At 42.8% G+C, this 16,593-nt stretch overlaps 1 protein-coding gene across 1 annotated transcript; it reads left to right on the forward strand.

Moving 5' to 3' along the window:
• Positions 1 to 920: 920 nt before the first annotated feature.
• Positions 921 to 16,290, forward strand: NUF2 (NUF2 component of NDC80 kinetochore complex). Its single transcript, XM_054212042.1, has 13 exons — positions 921 to 1,100; positions 2,857 to 2,931; positions 4,045 to 4,121; positions 4,810 to 4,871; positions 5,802 to 5,899; positions 6,402 to 6,475; positions 8,354 to 8,450; positions 9,404 to 9,466; positions 10,233 to 10,370; positions 11,300 to 11,440; positions 12,271 to 12,446; positions 14,288 to 14,423; positions 15,422 to 16,290. Exons 1-13 carry the CDS (start codon positions 978 to 980, stop codon positions 15,569 to 15,571), a joined length of 1,410 nt encoding a protein of 469 aa, XP_054068017.1. The 5' UTR covers positions 921 to 977; the 3' UTR covers positions 15,572 to 16,290.
• The last annotated feature ends 303 nt before the right edge of the window (positions 16,291 to 16,593 follow it).

The raw sequence follows: 16,593 nt of genomic DNA on the forward strand, positions 1-16,593 counted from the left end.
CTGAGCCCAGTTTCTACATCAGCAAGTGCGGAACGGTGGCTGGAGCGTCTCCATGTCGCGCTCGGTGCCAGATGACACCTCTGTGATGGCAAGGGCTTAGAAAAGTGCTGTGACCTCGCTGGCCGAGCGGGCACTGCATTCAGCTGAGTGGAGGTGCAAGGAGGCACACATAGGGTGCAAGGAGATGTGCATCGGATGCGAGCATCAAAACTGTGCAGGGCGGGTGTGAACAGTGCAATTTTGGCCACAAATGGTGTCTGCATCCAGGAGATGGTAATCTGTACTGATTAAGCACAAGAGCCCTGTGCAATGCAGCGCTGGATTGGCTTTGTCTCCTTTCAGGAGGCAGGAGGCGGCGGCTGAGGAGGTTCTTCCAGAGGCATTTTTACCGAGGACAAGCTTTTCCAAAGCTGCATCAGCTCCCTCTGCCGACTCGCCGCGGTGTTCCTCCCCCTGCCCACCCCTCTGCAGGAGGCCTGCCCTGCCCTGCCGCTGACAGACATGCTTGCCCCCAGCCCCTGCAGCACCGCGAGCCGCCGGCCTGCTGGCGGCCTCCCAAAGCCCAGGCGACGCCTGACATGGCGGCGGGAGCCGCGGCATCCCACAGCCTGACAGGGGCAAGGCCGGCGCCGCTCCCTCGGCTGCGACAGCCCTGAGAGCCGCGGTGCGGGCAGCGAGGGGAAGCCCGGCAGCCCCCGCTCCCCGCCGGCACCAGCCGGGCCCCGCCACTCCTCCCTCGCCCCGCTCCCAGCGCCTCAGGCGGCCCCGCCCCTAACGGCCAACGGCCGCCGCGCGCCCGGGGGCGGGGCGGAGCCTGCGCAAGCCCCGCCCCCTCCGCCGCCGGCGCGGTCGCGGATAGGCCCTCGGCCGGGCTGCGCGTGACGTAGGGCGGGGGCGGGGGCGGTGCCCGCCAGATTCAAGCCGCGGCCCGGCCTGGCGCGGGGTGGTTGGCGGCGCGGCTGTTGTTTGGCGCCGCCATGGAGGCCATGACGTTCCCCCGCTACAGCCCCGACGACATCGTCAGCTACCTCCGCAGCCACGTCCTGGGGGGCGCCGAGGCCCGGAACCTGGTCAAGGGCGACGTGTTCGGCAACCCCAAGGTGGGTGAGGGGGAGGGCGTGGCCCGCGGAGCCGTTCTCGGGGCCCCGCCGCTCTCGGGCAGCTCCCTGCCCGTCGTGGAGGAAGGCCTTTGCGTGCCCTAGCGCCAGGCGTTTTCTTACACGTCGGCTGGTTTCTGGGGTGATCTCTCCCTCCTCGGCTTACACCCTCTCTGGCGGTCAGCAGCGCCTTCTAAGTGACTGTCCTGGTTTGAGTGATACAGGGCTATTTCTTCTCTAATGCTTGAGAAAATGACACCTTTAGAAGACTCTGGTGTCTGAATTTGTGAAAATGTTTACTTTATAGCCAGCTACGGTATGTGGGATTCAAGGCCTCAGTGTTTGCGAGCCTTGCCAGGTGCGGGGATGAGGAGAAGCAAGACCCAGGCCCTTGACCCAAGCTGGCCAACAGGATTATTTCATACCATGACCATCGCATTCTATATAAATTAGAAAGCTTGCTGTGTAGTGCTCTCTGTCCCTTGATGGCTGTGATCCAAAGAACTACTTGCCCCAGTGCTGGAGCCCTGAGCCCTTCCTTTCCTCCTGAAGCCCCAGCGCTCGCAGTGTCCCACACTTGCCGTCCCCTGCTGGGAGTGCACGGCTTCCTGCTGACAGAATGGGCTGAGTATAGTCCTTGTGTATTTTATATTGGTATCAGGATCAATATTGGTTCTTTAGTATTATTAATATTAATTACTTAGTGTTATTCTATTAAATCTATTTATATTTCAATCCTTGTGTTTCCTTTTTTTTTTCCTGATTCCCCTTCCTGGGTGGGGAGGGGTCATTGGATGATAGAATAATTGTCTAAACAGCAGTAAGTTGTGGGTTTCTCAGACCACGGCAGTGAGGTGATCAGGGTTTTCCAATGTGGCAGATTAGTCTCATAGGAGTTACAGGGTTAAACCTAGAGCTTCTCCTCTCTCCAGCTTGAGAGAAGCTTGCTGAAGCCTCACCAGGAAGGGGGGTGGGTTCATAAACAGACAAACATGAAATCGGAGTCTGTCCTTCTCAGTTCTGTGGGAACTAGGTTAAAATAGCTGCTGTGTTTGGCATAGTGTCATAGTTTCAACAGCTTAGTTGATCAACTAATGCCTTTAAAGCGATCCTGTAAAAAGCAACCCCTCCCTGCTTCACCCCCTTTTTTTCTTGTATCCCTCTGACCATTAATGTTAATGCAAATTTGCAGTGTCCCCAACAAAAGAGAAGTGGCTTTAAAGCTGATTTGATGCCTCAGTGTGATGTCTTGTGCTGCTATGCAAGTCCGTGTGCCTGCTGAAGGAGGAGGCTGGCCCTGCTCATGTAGGGAACGATGGGATGATCGTTTTTAGGAAGCAAGATTGATTTGAATTCATCAAGGATTAATGCTGCAAATGAGTAACTGTTTGGTTTGTAGGTATTTTTTGCCCCTCTATTTTAATAACATGATGAAGGGCACTCTTTGCTATGGGATTATAATTTCTGTGACCACTTTTAGATTTTGGTTTCGCTTGGTTTGGAAACTGCTCAGTGAGCAGCAACATAATGAAAAACATATAGCTGTAAGGCTGTCAGACCTCACTGCTTTCTCTTATAACTGTATTATGAGATAGTAATGCTTGAACTGCAAACTAGTGGAAAGTAAAACTTGTCAGTCTTGGTGGCTCAGTGAAACTGGTCTTCATGTGTTAAAGGCAGAACTACTTTTATGGCGTAGTCTGGGAGCCCTGAATAATCAATTGTATGGAATACTGGTTCATGTCCTTTCTTATTGCAGCCTGAAGTTTTACACATGATTTACATGAGAATCCTGCAGAAGGTATATGGAATCCGCCTGGAGCATTTCTACATGGTACGTCTGTAGTGGCAGGTGTAATGAAATGTGAAATGAAAAAAAATTGTATTTAACAAATTAAACGTTGAAGTATCTCTCTCTTATCTTCTCACTAGTAAATGGCAAGTAGCTTACTGTTTTGTATGTTGTAATTGCATGAATAGGAGCTTAGAAATGCTGCCTCTATTGCAGAAGACTTGTGTGTGAGACGCTCTATACCCATGGGCATTTGCGTTCAGGGAGGCAAGTAGTCTGTTCACTTAGGCAGCTTCAGCTCAAGATACTTGAAGAAACAGTGGTTTTGTGGGTGTGCTGCCTCTGGTTTTCTTTCTTTTTTTTTTTTTTTTTTTTTTTTTAATGTGGAGATGAGACTCCCTTCTCCGCTACAGGAACTAGCGGGCATGAAGAGGAGTCACTTACCACTGTAGGCTGTAAGGGAATGCTCTGTGCAGAGCTCTCTCCTTCTGTGGTTAAGCTGTGAATTCCTTTCTTTGAGATACTGCAGGTACCAGAAATGTCTGTAACGTCTGGGAGGGATTGGACAAGTTTATGAAGGGACACTATCTCTGGCCTTGAACATACGTTATTTTCTTCTTGGGCATCTGTCTCTGGCCATGGCTGGAGGAGGGTCACTGCTTAGATGTCAGGCTGGTCTAGAAGGAAATTTAGATGTTGCTTTTAATGTTTGATCACATCTATGAGGTTTAAGATATCAAAAAAGGTGACAGTGCACCACTACCGTCTCCTTCTGACTTCTTCATAAAATAGTTTAGTGTGTGAATTTCAGGGTGTTTAAAGAAAGCTTTTTGTTGTTAGGTGTGTAATTCAAGACTGTCCTTCTGCACCAGTTTTGAACAAATTAAAACAGAGGGTTTCGACTGAATTCCGGAGTTTGTAATGTTGCTGCTTTAGTTATTATTGTCTCTTTATATTTTGACCAGCCAGAACTGACTCTTAAAATAGTCTGCTGATTAACTTGATGACATTCTTCAACCTCTAACATGTATTCCCTGTGGGTGGGGAGACAATCCTCAGTGTGTTTAATCTATTTAAATTATCTTATGCTGTGGAAACAAACCTGTGTATTTTTAAGTATTCTCTACTTATGCATTGACTCTCTTTATTCTTTAGATGCCAGTCAACGTTGACATCATGTATCCACAGATATTTGAAGGCTTTCTACCTGTTTGTAATTTGTATATTCATATGTAAGTAGAAGATGCTGTGTATGTTCAGTTGCTATTCCTTGTAAAGGTCCAGTTTATTAGAAGTAGTGGGACTTTATGCCTTTTCGTTGATGGTGCTTCCGCTGCCTGTCGGCTCTGAGCAAAGTGAAATTTGCAGATACAGGGGACAACAATCTTTAATAGACTAAAATTCTCAGCAGGCAGCTATCCTGTCAAAATGAACGTATTGACTAAATAATACAGCCTCACCAAGATGGAGCACAAATCTATACTTTGAATCACTAGAGGGTCATCATTATATCTAGAAAAGGGATCTTAAGTACCTGTTGTATAAATTTGCTGTCTGAATTCTAGGTAGATATCTGTTGGAATGAGGTCAGTGTTAGACTTTAAGCTTCGTTTCAGTTGTAAGGGGAGAATTGGCTAACAGTTAAGTGTAGAAGTTCCCTAATTAAGCTGAAAAATTGTTCTACAGGCAAGTATTTTCTCTATAGAAATCTTTGTGAGATGCTGTGAGAATACAAATTTTTAATGCTGATCTGTGTGTGGAGTTCTACTGTGTTATTCTCCTGAGACTTACCATTGTTATGTGCTTGCTGTGCATATGCTCTGGGATGAGAGGACAAGATCTGTTTTTTGGTAAACAGATATAATTCAAAAACTGAGTAATAGTCACTGCAGACAAGGTTGTGTTTTGTTTTCCTTGCAGGGAGCGCTTACTTCCAGTGTGCCGGATTAATGATTTTCAAATTGCTGATGTTTTAAACCCAAGTAAGCAAGTGCATTGTAATCTTTGTTTCCTGGGGTGGTGGGTGTCATTTGATATCCAGGTGTCTTTTCTCATTTGGCAGAGACAGATGGGCATCTAGTATGGAGAACTGTCCCTGGCTTCCAGCTACTCTTCTGACCCTTGCTGTGACCCTTAGACAAGGTGGTTCTAATGAGCAGTTCTCCTTATTCCTTATGTAGGCTATCTAGTTAAATAACTGAGGGGAGTTTTGAATGCTGTGAGTCTGTTGAACTGCTGGTCTGGAGAGTGGACTGTGACGTACTTGAAGTAGCGTAAGAATAGATGGTAATAAAAATTATCCTGGCAATTCTGCAATGCTATAGGACTTATTATGCTAATGCCTGTATAGGAAGCAATTGAATTTTTGCGTCACCCTTTTCAATACCCAGCTGTGGTGATTTGTATAACACGAACTACTTCAAAAACGATGTTCTGAAGAATTTTTTCACTTCTGGCTCTGACTTGTCTAAGACATTTGAGGCCTTTGTAATCATATTTCACAAAGTCTGCTTGAAATAGAGCCAAAAAGTCCCTGTAGTTCAAACTGCTATCTCTGGTTAGCCTGGTAGTTACAATGAGGCTCTGTCTTCAGAGTTGTAGTTGAAGATTGACACTCTTTCTCCCTGACTTCTGTTTTAATGGGAGGCTGTATTTTAATAGTCTTTCTCCTAGGTGCCATTTTAACTTGTTAAATAGCACAGAATTGCTAAGACATTGTAAATTTGTAGCTCGGTGCTAGTTTCTGTGTAGTCAGTGAGATCTTTGCAAGGTGAGCAGGGGAAGAACTAATTGAGATTCTGTTGTTTTGTAATTTCTGTCTCGTCTCTGAATTATGTTTTACCCAACTTTTTCTATGCGATTGCAATGCATGTGGAAAGCAGAATAGTGATGACTTGCCATTCCTATTTCAGAAACAAAGAGGACAGCTCGTTTCTTGAGTGGCATTCTCAACTTTGTGAATTTCAGAGAGTTACGGCGTGAGGTCTACTTGGAGTTACAACTGAACTATGTAAGATTGGGTACTCCAGATACCTACTTCAGTATAATTAAGGTTAACCTAGAACTGGGAGCATAAAAGTTGCGGTTTAACTGCATGTTTAAATAACACACTGGAATCTTAAATGTAGCCTTGACCTTTGTAAAGCCCTTAAGAAACATGTAAATTTATAAGGGTGGATGAGCTTGTTGGTATCGTAAAGGGTTCTGTATGACCATGACGAAGTTATTACTTATACTATTATCTTAAGCTTTTTCCAGTAACTTATTTGATAGTTTAGCCTAAGTGAAGGTTTGACGTCTTGTTTTGAGAAAAGATAGATGTAACAGTCAGTGGGCTGAAGCTAGAATTGCCGGTGGCTTCTCTTCTGAATATTATCAGTAGTTCAGAGATGGTGCATTTCGCCACATATGAAGTAATATAAAATAATAATGAGCAGGGCTCTAATAAAAGCCCAGAGAGAAATGATATTCTTCTAAAATAAAAAAAAATCATCTCAACATTTAATTTCCAGAAACTGGCTATGGAGAAACACCAACAACTGGAGACCGCAAATCGGGAGGCAGCAGTGAAGCTGGAGAAACTGAAGTGAGTATGAGGAGTAAGCACTGTGAGGTGTGCGACTTGACTTGGCTGACTTTCCTGTTCAGTGCATACAATCTGGACAGGCTGGATCAATGGCCCGAGGCTAATTGTATGAGATTCAACAAGGCCAAGTGCTGAGTCCATCGCTTGGGTCATAACAACCCCATGGGGTGCTATATAGGCTTGGGGAAGAGTGGCTGGAAAGCTGTCCAGCAGAGAAGGACCAGGGTATGTTGTTTAACGGCTGTTGAGTATGAGTCAGCAGTGTGCACAGGTAGCCAAGGTGGCCAACAGCATCCTGGTTTGGATTAGAAATGGTGTGGCCAGCAGGACTAAGGAAGTGATCATCCCCCTGCAGTTGGTACTGGTGAGGCCATGCCTTGAATATTGTGTGCAGTTTTGGGCCCCTCACTACAAGAAGGACATTGAGGTGCTGGAGCAGGTCCAAAGAGGAGCGACGAAGCTGGTGAAGGGTCTAGAGCACAAGTCTTATGAGGAGCGGCTGAAGGAACTAGGGTTGTTTAATCTGGATAAAAGGAGGCTGAGGGGAGTCCTCATCGCTCCCCACAACTACATGAAAGGAGGTTGTAGTGCAGTGCGTGTCAGTCTCTTCTACCAAGTAACAAGTGCTAGGACAAGAGGAAATGGCCTCAAGTTACACCAGGGGAGGTTTAGACCGGATAGTAGGAAAAATTTCTTCAGTGAAAGGGTTTTCAAGCACTGGTAGAGGCTGCCCAGGGAAGCGGTGGAGTCACCATACCTGGTGGTACTTAAAAAATGTGCAGATGCGGCACTTAGGGACACTGTTTAGTGGTGGACTTGGTAGCGTTAGGTTAAGGGTTGGACTTGATGGTAAAGGGCTCTTCCAGCCAATAATTCTATGATTCTATATGGGGTGTCTAAACAGGAACTGGGTAGTTAAGCTGTGTGATTTGACAGAATGGTTTGTTAAATACTGGAGGAACTTTTCATTTGGGTGGACTTGAATTCTCCTTTACTCCTTGTCTGATTCTGTTGCTGGTTAGCCTCCCTGGGAAATAAGCTGGAAAATACAGAGATGTTGCTGTCGAGTTGTGCTCGGAGTTACAGAAGTAGCTCTATTGGCGTTAGGCTAGATGAGTTTCTGGCAGAAGATAAAAACGTGACTGGGAGCATATGATTGCTTTGAGAGGATACTGTATTTTGTGTGTTGGGGACTGTGGTGAAACTTTTTGCTGTTATAGTTGTTTTTTAGTGATATCTCTTTATCTCTTCAATAGCTGCAGGAAGCCCATCTTTAACTTAATAGATGGGTAAAGTTGTCTTCCTTAGTTATTTGACATGTTTGCCCCATTCTCCGTTTCGGGCCATTTAGTCCTACTGCCTGCGTCTTTGCACCATTAAGTTTTGTTTTTGCTAGTGGATAATAGGATGAAGAGATGGCTAGTTTCCAAGATAGCTTTCAAAACAGAGAGGTTTTTTTCTCTGATAGCTACTCTTGGTATGTGCTAGACAGGAGGTTCTCTAGCTAGCTATAGGTCTCCCCTAATGCAAGCTGTTTCTATGGCATGTAATAGTATGCAAACTTCATAAATGAAAAATCACCACAAAAATGGGTGGAAGTGTTGTTCTTTTGTACTTTCCTTAACATGATTTTTAAACTTAGTCATCTGTTATGCTTCTCCCACTTGTTAAAATAGCTCTTTAGGTTATCCTTCAACTACAAAACCTCACAAGCAAAGGAAAATAAGACGTTTTAATTTAAGACTGTCTTGTCCTGATTACTAAAGTTACTGGTTGTAAACTCTTTGGAGAGAGTGATTGTTTTATCTACTGTACTCTGACCTATGATGATCCTGAAACTGTCCAATATATCTTTTTTTTTTTTTTTTTTTTGCTTAGCACCATTCCAGTTGAACATCAGGCAGAGGTCAGGCAACTGACAGAAAACATTCGGGAGCTGGAGCAACTACTAAGGCAGGACTATCGTCGGAAACAAGTATGATCTCGTGTTATATTTCTCTGAAATGCTGCTATGGCTTCTGATCATGGGTGTTCCTTGTTTCTGTTGACTTTGTTCCCCTCCTCCTAACCCTACAAAGGATAAAGGGGACTTTTCTGATTTAAAACAAAGGTCTTTGCAACAAAATGTCTAACCCCTAGCATCAACTCTTCATTTCAATACAAGGAGTGTGAAACGTACTTGAAATCGGACTTATATATTTGGCTCTTTCTTTTTGAAATGCATTACTGCAATGACTTGAGAGATGCCCGTGTTATTGTTCAGAATTGTGAGCGTATTTTTCTGATTTTTCTTTTTTTTTTGGCTTGGTTTTCTGCCTGAATTCAAAGAATTGGAACTGGAGGTGAGCCATGGCAGGAAATAAGGTCTTAGAAAGGTCATTCAAGGGAATGCCTGTCAAAAAGAGTAGGGTTGATGCAGAGATAACTTTCCAGCAATGGCAACTTGCATCGAAGTTGTCATAGGTAACCTTCTCAGCTGTTTTGGGAATTAAAAAAAATAAAAATAAAAAAATCTGTGGGCTTTTTTTTTTGTTACGTGAAGTCCTGTCTGTACTATTATTACCATATGCTTGACTTCTGTGTTATTTGGGACCTTGTATTAACTTTTTTTCTGAAGAACGCTGCCTCTGGTGAAGAAGGTTGTGTGTGTGTGTATAACGCTGCCAGGGTCAGTAAGAATAGTGGTAGTCTGTCTCTTATCCCTGTTCCCAGTTAGCTCCTGCTGGCTGGTGCTCTCAGTGGCTTTTGTGACAACGTTCTCCTTCCCTGTCTTTTAAATCTTACAGATTGCAATTCTGTCTGCTAGTTCTGGCACTCCAGAGAAACCACAAATGGGATTTCTCTTGTAGACAGATCTGTGATAGAAGGGGAAAGGCGGTAGCAGTTGTAGAGATGCTTATTTAAAGTTTGTTGCTTTTTTTTTTTTAGACAGCTTTGCAAGAAGTGATTTCACAAAAGAAGTCAGATATTGCAGAGAGTACCCGAAAACTGGTAAGTATAACCCTGTGTAGGTATAGGCTATAGCTTACATATCAAATCAACTAACAGATCATGCTCCTTTCTAGGACCAAATTATTCTTGAATCTAGGTAATGTTCAGGTGGTGATTATTAGTTTTAAAAAATAAAAATGATTTGGCTTAATTTTTTTTCCCCTCCGTGGAAGCTTTACTGCTGTAGCTTGTTTTGTTGTTAACTTTAAATACCCATCTCTGCAATGTAAAATTCTGTCTGTGTTTAGGAAGCTGATCTGTTAAAGGGCAAGACATCTGGACTTGGGCTTACCTTAAGTGCATAGAATGGTTGAGGTAGCCACAGACCTGGTGGGGACAAAACAGGAGGTTTTTGAGAGGTTACGCAGGAAGCTTGTGGCTCTTCTACCAGGTGGATACAGCTGGCTCTGAAACCCTGCAGTGATGGCCTGGGCTGCCCTAGGGTGAGGGGTTCTGAAGGAGCGAGTTGCTAGAAATGTGTATTAACTGGCAGGATTTTTTGTGGAGTACTAGTTAAATGTTGTTCTTGTGACTTGGTATTGCACCTCTGTACGCGTGTTCAGGGAGCAAAATGGACTGTTAACTGCTTTGATTGGGAATGTTAATGCTGTTCAGAGGAATTTATTTTAAAAACAAACTTCCTAACGAGGAATGACTTGCAACAGAGAAAAGAACCTGTCTAGTAAGATCCTGGCAAACCATGCATCACAATTCCTCTTTGTTCACCTAATTGCTAATATTGAAAGTGTGTTTGTCTCGTTACTAGAATGAGCTTAAAGTGACAATGGCTACTTTGAAAGAAGAACAAGAGCAGCTGAAATCAAAAATTGTGGAAAGTCCAGAGGAACTGAAAAATTACAAAGAACTGATGAAAGAGACTGTTAAGAAACTTAAGAAATCTAAGGTGAGGTTTTCTTCTGTCTGCACAAGCAGGTATTCTATTAGAAACAGCACGTCTTACTGAACTGTCATCATCTGCAACTGCTCCTTGAATGGCTTGTGCTTCTGGTAAAAAAATCAACAGAACAGTGCTTAGTCTGAAATGAAATCACAGCTTCAGAGAAAACTGAAGATTGGTTGTGGGGGGGGTTTTTTTGTTTGTGTTAGTGGCTTTTTTTTTTTTTTTGAAAAGCAGGATTGCGGTCACTGCTGCTTTGTCCTTGATGAGTAACTGTTTATTTGTGAAACTAGGTGTAGAACTCTTGAATCTATACTATACCTGTCTGGCTGTTTGCTCTCGAGATGACAATATTTTGGCAGCTCACAAATGTCCTTGGATTTAGAACACATGCTTCATAGCATCTGTGTTATCGTTCACTGTTTCTGGAACTGATGGCTGTCTCCACTAGTAGCTTGAACACTGAGTTCCCTTCCTAGCTTTTTTTTTTCTGCAACGTCCAGTCCTTAAATGTTTGTAGTTCATGATCGCTCATACATTAATGAAGTAACTTTATCTCCCTGGGTATTTTTGTTCCAAAGAGGTAAACTTTATCGCTTTAATTCCAGACATCTGTTTTTATGATGCTTTACATAATGCCTGTTTTATCAGTATAGAATTTCTTCAATGCATAATGCTATTCTGTCCTGAAAGCTTTTGTGACAAGCTAGTTAGTTCAATGTAAAACACTTGCATGTCACTCTTCCTGTGCTTTCCAAAACGATGCTTTTTTTTTTTTGTAAACTCAAGTTCTCATTTTGGTAACTACTAAATATTAATCCCGGTGTATGTTAACCAATGGGGGAACAAGTACAAAAGTCAATAAGCGTTAATACTATAGAAAATAACTGCTGAACTCCAAAGCTGTTTTATTAATAGTCTTTTTCTTCCTAAAGCAAGAAGTTATTGAGAAATATGAAAGTTATAGAGACCTAGTGGAGGTTCTGCCATCATGCCAACTGGAGGTGCAGTTGTATCAAAAGAAGATGGAAAGACAGGGAGCAAATGTGGAGAGACTGGCCAGTGTATTATCAGAGGTTTGTATTATCCAAGTTAAATCTGGTTAAGGAGAACTTAATGTCTAAGCAATATAGGTGATCATCAGTAAATATCTGTATTTTGAAAGTTCCCATCTCTCCTCTGTCCCAGAAAGAAAGAATTTGGGTAAAACTCATTCTTAAAAACACCAGTAAAGCGTAGCTGCTGCTTTGCTGCATGCCACTAGCTAATGTACTATTGACCACTTCCAATAGTCAAAGCCTTTGTTGCCATAGAAACCTGACCTAAAATAGTGTGAACTGTCTGGGATTGTTGGTAGGAAATGATGGAAGAAGAAAAGTGAGATCTGGTTTCTTCTGCCTAGAGAGCAGAAACTAAGAGCAAAAATTACTGCCTCAAGAAGAGTAGTGTCTTAAGTGCCTTTAACTACTGATATTACTAAGCCAGCTTTTCCCTGATGAAATGTTTGTCACAATACAGTACCTTAATACTTGCTACTCAGTTTTGGGAGAATGCAATTGTTAGGAGCGTTTGAAAAAATGCTATGCAGTCTTTTGGGGTATTTATACAGTGTATGTTCAAGTTACCCTTGGTTAAGAGCTCCAGCAGCGCTCATAGTAACTCTTTAAAAATCCTTCTAAGTGGTGGGATCTTGTCCACTTGGATGTATTTAAAATCGATAAAGACTAGGGAACTGGGAGAATTAGTTGGCAATCAGATCTTCAAAAAGTGTGAAGCTGGTTCTAATCTTAATAAACTCACAGGGTATGTTGTTTTGATTATTTATTTTTATGTATATATATAGAGAGAGAGGGCGTGCGGGTGGTTTTTTTCCCGTTTAACTCACTTCCATACTTATGTACTCTAGGTCAGAAATCTGGAGGACCAGCTTGAGAGTGCTCAGATAGAGCTGAAAAAGGGGAAGACAGATGAAATGTCCTTAAAGAGACTGGTCACTGCAAAACACGAGAAGCTGTCTACAGCTGAAATAAGGATAAAAAAGAAGCGTGAAGATGTTGAGCAATATAAGCACACTGTATTTGAGTATGAATGAGTTGACATTTCTGCCTGATGCTACTTTATGTCTTCGTTATGCGCTACCAAAGTTTGCATCTGGTACAAACACGTAGCTTAGCAGTAAGAAGAAAATGAGCGATGTGGGATAGCTTTGTATGAAGACCAGTAATGCTGCAGGCAGGGACTTGGGGTCTCAAATCAATAATTGCAATGTGACTTGACAGCAATTCTTTTATTGGAGCACTAATTTAATTTATAATGCTTATTCTTGATTCTTTTATCTTCTTAAAGAGAATGTCACATTGGGATAATTTTCCAACTTATCAGACTTCAACAAAGCCCCATTTGCCTTTCATGAATTTTTCATAATTTCCCTTGCCACTTTTGCTCATTATCAAAGATGTTCAAGACCCATGGGGAAATGGGGCTTGTATCTCAGAGGAGTATTATCCTGACATGATGCTTCTAAAACAAAAGGAAAAGTGTCATTTGATCAAAGCCTCTTAGCCCATCTTCCTTCCTACGGTATGCCAATGGCAAGTTGCAAGGCAGTGTTTACAGCACAGCAGGCGTCACTTCTGCAGCAGCAAACTGCAGCATTGTGAGGTCGCGGCTTCACTGAGAATTAGAAGTGCTGAACTGTTATAGAGAAAGCTTATATACGATTTTTTTTTTTGTATGTGGATAGGAAAGGCAATATGGAAAATTATTGGCTGGGTAGATTAACTAAGACGGGAGAGAGCTTTTTCTACATTGCTGAGGGACTCGGCTAAGATTTAGTCATGCCGAAAGGCTTGTGTGCTGTGTAGAATGGCAGCAAGATTGGCAGGCTTCCTTTGCTCCTCGTTTAGTGTATTGTACCAGCTAAAGGAGATTAATTAAAAGCTACTTTTCCTTCCAAATGAGAATGAAAATAATATAATCTAATGCTCCTTTGTATTAGAACTTGCTGCCTATTTATCTGTTTTTAATGTGTTAGATGTCTTCCTTGAGTGATAAAACTAGACGCTTTGATAAGCAAGAGGGGAAGGGAGGTAACCTTGGTTTGAAAACAAGAGGTTTTGCTGGTGAATAAGAGAATGTGTCCTGACTCCTCCCTTGTGGTAGGAAGATGTAAGTAGGCTATAGCTAAGTATGGGTGATTTCAACCATTCTTTAGAGAAAACAGCGGCTACAGTTCCAACTGTAATTATTATAAAATGCTTAATATAAACTGTTAGGTGTTTTTTGCACTTCAAGTCAGAGTAGATCTCCAGTTACCCCACCAACCCTTTGCTGGTTACATGGCAGCGCACAGCTGGAGCTATCCGAATCCACCTGTGAGCTGGGGAAGCGCTATTTGGCCTTTGGGATACAGCCAAATGATGGACTGGAAGTTGCAGATAACATACATAGATGTATGGAATTAGAGCCCTGATGTGTTGGAAGGGGATCTGAGGCTCAGGAAAAAGTGTGACACTCAGTTATGCTGAAACATCAAGTGCAGCTATGTGTCTTTTCACCTGGTCCAGTGGCTGGCCTTTAAGGAGGGCTCTCTGCTGATGCCCTGTGCTGTGTTAGGCAGGAAGATGCAGCGTCCACCTGTCTGTTGGGTTGGTTCCACTGGAGTCATTTGAGTTGCCTTGATTGGCAGCAGCTGAGGATCTTCAACATAGTCCCCTAACTGCACTTTGAATTTCACTTCTTGTACCTAAGTTGTTCTAATTTCAGAATTTGACGAATCTTCCAAGCAAGTAAATTCTATACTGCGTTGCTTCTAGAAGCTGTCAGTTTCATGCTCATAAAATGCAAGCTTTTCTTGTGGTTAAGTTTAATCTGGAATTAGTCAAGTGGCTCAGTACTAATTTTTTTTTCTCTCCCATATTTAGACATTGTAACAGAGTTCAGGAGAAGAGGGGTGCTGTGTATGATAAAGTGACGGCCATTCACAAGGAAATCCAACAGACAAGGTTCAAAATTCAGCAGCTGAATGAGAATGCTGAAAAAGAAGAAATGAAAGCCAAGGTGAGGGGTTTTCCTAAAGGAATTCAGTTTGGTATTCTCAAAACTGATTTTTAACTTGGGTTGTGTGGATAAAGGGACGCTTATTGGCCCTAAAAATGCGTAGGCTGCGCAGGTCGTGGTTTGGTGGCTGGTGGGAGGGAGAGCACTTCTTACTTGTGGTTCCGCTGGTTTGCTAGGCGTTGTGCTCATCTCTGCAGGCTGTATAGGTGGGCCTGCGGGAAAAGGGGGCTTTGTAGACCCGAGGGAAAAGACTCTGGAATGGTGTGGTTGCCCAGTATTTTGGGAGGTGAAATTAAACTTGTCTTCCCTTCTGTGTCTGTAGCAGATATTATGCTAGTTCCATGATGTCTGTTTGTGTATCATGGCACTTCCAGCTCTAAGCAGTAAATTTTTTTGGTCTTTTTTTGTTTGGCCCCTGTGACCTGACCTGTGACGCTTAAAACTTGTGTTGTAATGATGAACAGTACTGTAATCTTCTCAACAGTCTCCCGCAAATACAGGACCACTTGCATGTCACAAACCCTCTCTTCCCGGGGCTTCAGGAAGGTGACTGTCTATCTCAGCTTTGGAAAGAGGCAGAAATCCTGATGGATTGGGAGCAGGGGATCACAGTCTGCCGCTAGCATCTTGTCCTATCTGTTCGTTACCAAAGTACTGTTCGTGCTGGAATGATAATGGTAGAAGTCGCAGTGGCAGAGATCTTGGTGACACAGGTTAACACAGAATGGGGCAGCAGTAGTGTGAATACTGGGCTAGTGCTGGTGTTTGACCATCTTAGTAACTACACAGAATCATAATATTGGGATTTTGTGTGGCTGTTCCTATTCTTCTGATGTTTCTTCTGTTCTGTGAATGCTGCCCCTTAAGCAAGGGACTATGCGCCTTTGATAGAAGTTGAGACCACCAGACCACTCTTTAAGTTTATCCTTATAAAGCATAAATGCTAACTGTGCTGATGGGTTCCCCTTCCCCCCACCCTCTTTATCTCCTCTTTGTAGGAAATATACCTAAATCTGAAGGCTGGGTTGGAGAAGCGTCATGATTCTCTCATTAAGATGGCGAAGAGTTATGCCGCCTCAAGAGAAGATAAAATTGCTGAACTGAAGAAGGGGCTGCTTAAAGTTCAGACTCCTGGAAGTAGTTCTTAGACCTGTCTTCACTTGTATTCAGCTTCGTTATGTTTATCCTCATACCTGAATTGAAGAACTTTTGCTTTGGATGGGGGATGTATTCCAGGCAAAAGCCAGCTTTCTCAAAAACCATGTCAGAACACATTCAGCTTTCTAGACAGATCCTGACGTTGTGAGCTCGCTAATGTGGATAAGAAAACACTTGGTCTAGCCTGTTTGTTTTGTTGCAGTCAGCATCTGATTTTAGTGGTAATAACGCAAGGCTTGCTAACACCAAATTGCTTGACGTTTAGACAGAAACCTGCTTTTTGTAGAAACCGTTCTGCGAACTTTTGATCTGGGAAGACCTGGCACGTTGGTCTGGCCTGAATGGACACGCTGTTCAAGATAAGTCAGTAATAGGTGATATTCCACCACCATTATTCAATTAAGAATAAATCCTGATGGAGCAGTAGCATCCGTGTAAATGCCAACTTACTCTCATCACGAATATTGGTGACTGTAAACACTCAAGAGTATCATTTTAGTTAACAGTGCAGTACTTGTAGATGCTTGAACTCCTTGTTTCTGCTCTGTGGGGTATTGAACCCTCATCTGTGTTTATTAGACAGTCTACGTTTGGGTGCTTAGTCCTATAAAAACATTATATAGATGAGTATTTTGTACCTTAACTTGTGATGGCACTCAGTTTGCCACAGCGTTTTTAATAACTTCCAGAAATAAAATGTTAACTTTTAAAAGCCTTGATATAAGGATATTTAACCCTATTTCTCTTATGTCTTTTTCCCTCCCCACTCTCCCAACTGACCTGGCGCATAACATTCCAATTTAAAAAATTTTGGTTTGTACATTTGTAGAAATATGTACTACTAGAAGTTTTTTATAATGAAGGGAGGAGGACTCAAGACTGTATAAATAATGTATTTCTGTGTGTGTTTTTTTTTTTTAATTCCTCAGCTTCTCTTATTAGCCATGGTGCTAGCAAGTCAGTTGGGAACAGCCGGTGATCATTGCTTCTAAAGCTCTTACTGAGGCATCAG

Source organism: Rissa tridactyla, chromosome 8, assembly GCF_028500815.1.
Source record: "Rissa tridactyla isolate bRisTri1 chromosome 8, bRisTri1.patW.cur.20221130, whole genome shotgun sequence".
Taxonomy (NCBI): Eukaryota; Metazoa; Chordata; class Aves; order Charadriiformes; family Laridae; genus Rissa; species Rissa tridactyla.

Coding starts and splice junctions, on each gene's coding strand:
- NUF2 (XM_054212042.1), top strand. CDS start 978: ATGGAGGCCATGACGTTCCCCCGCTACAGCCCCGACGACATCGTCAGC. Junction 5,900..6,401: donor TGGAGTTACAACTGAACTAT/GTAAGATTGGGT, acceptor TTTAATTTCCAG/AAACTGGCTATGGAGAAACA. Junction 8,451..9,403: donor AGGACTATCGTCGGAAACAA/GTATGATCTCGT, acceptor TTTTTTTTTTAG/ACAGCTTTGCAAGAAGTGAT.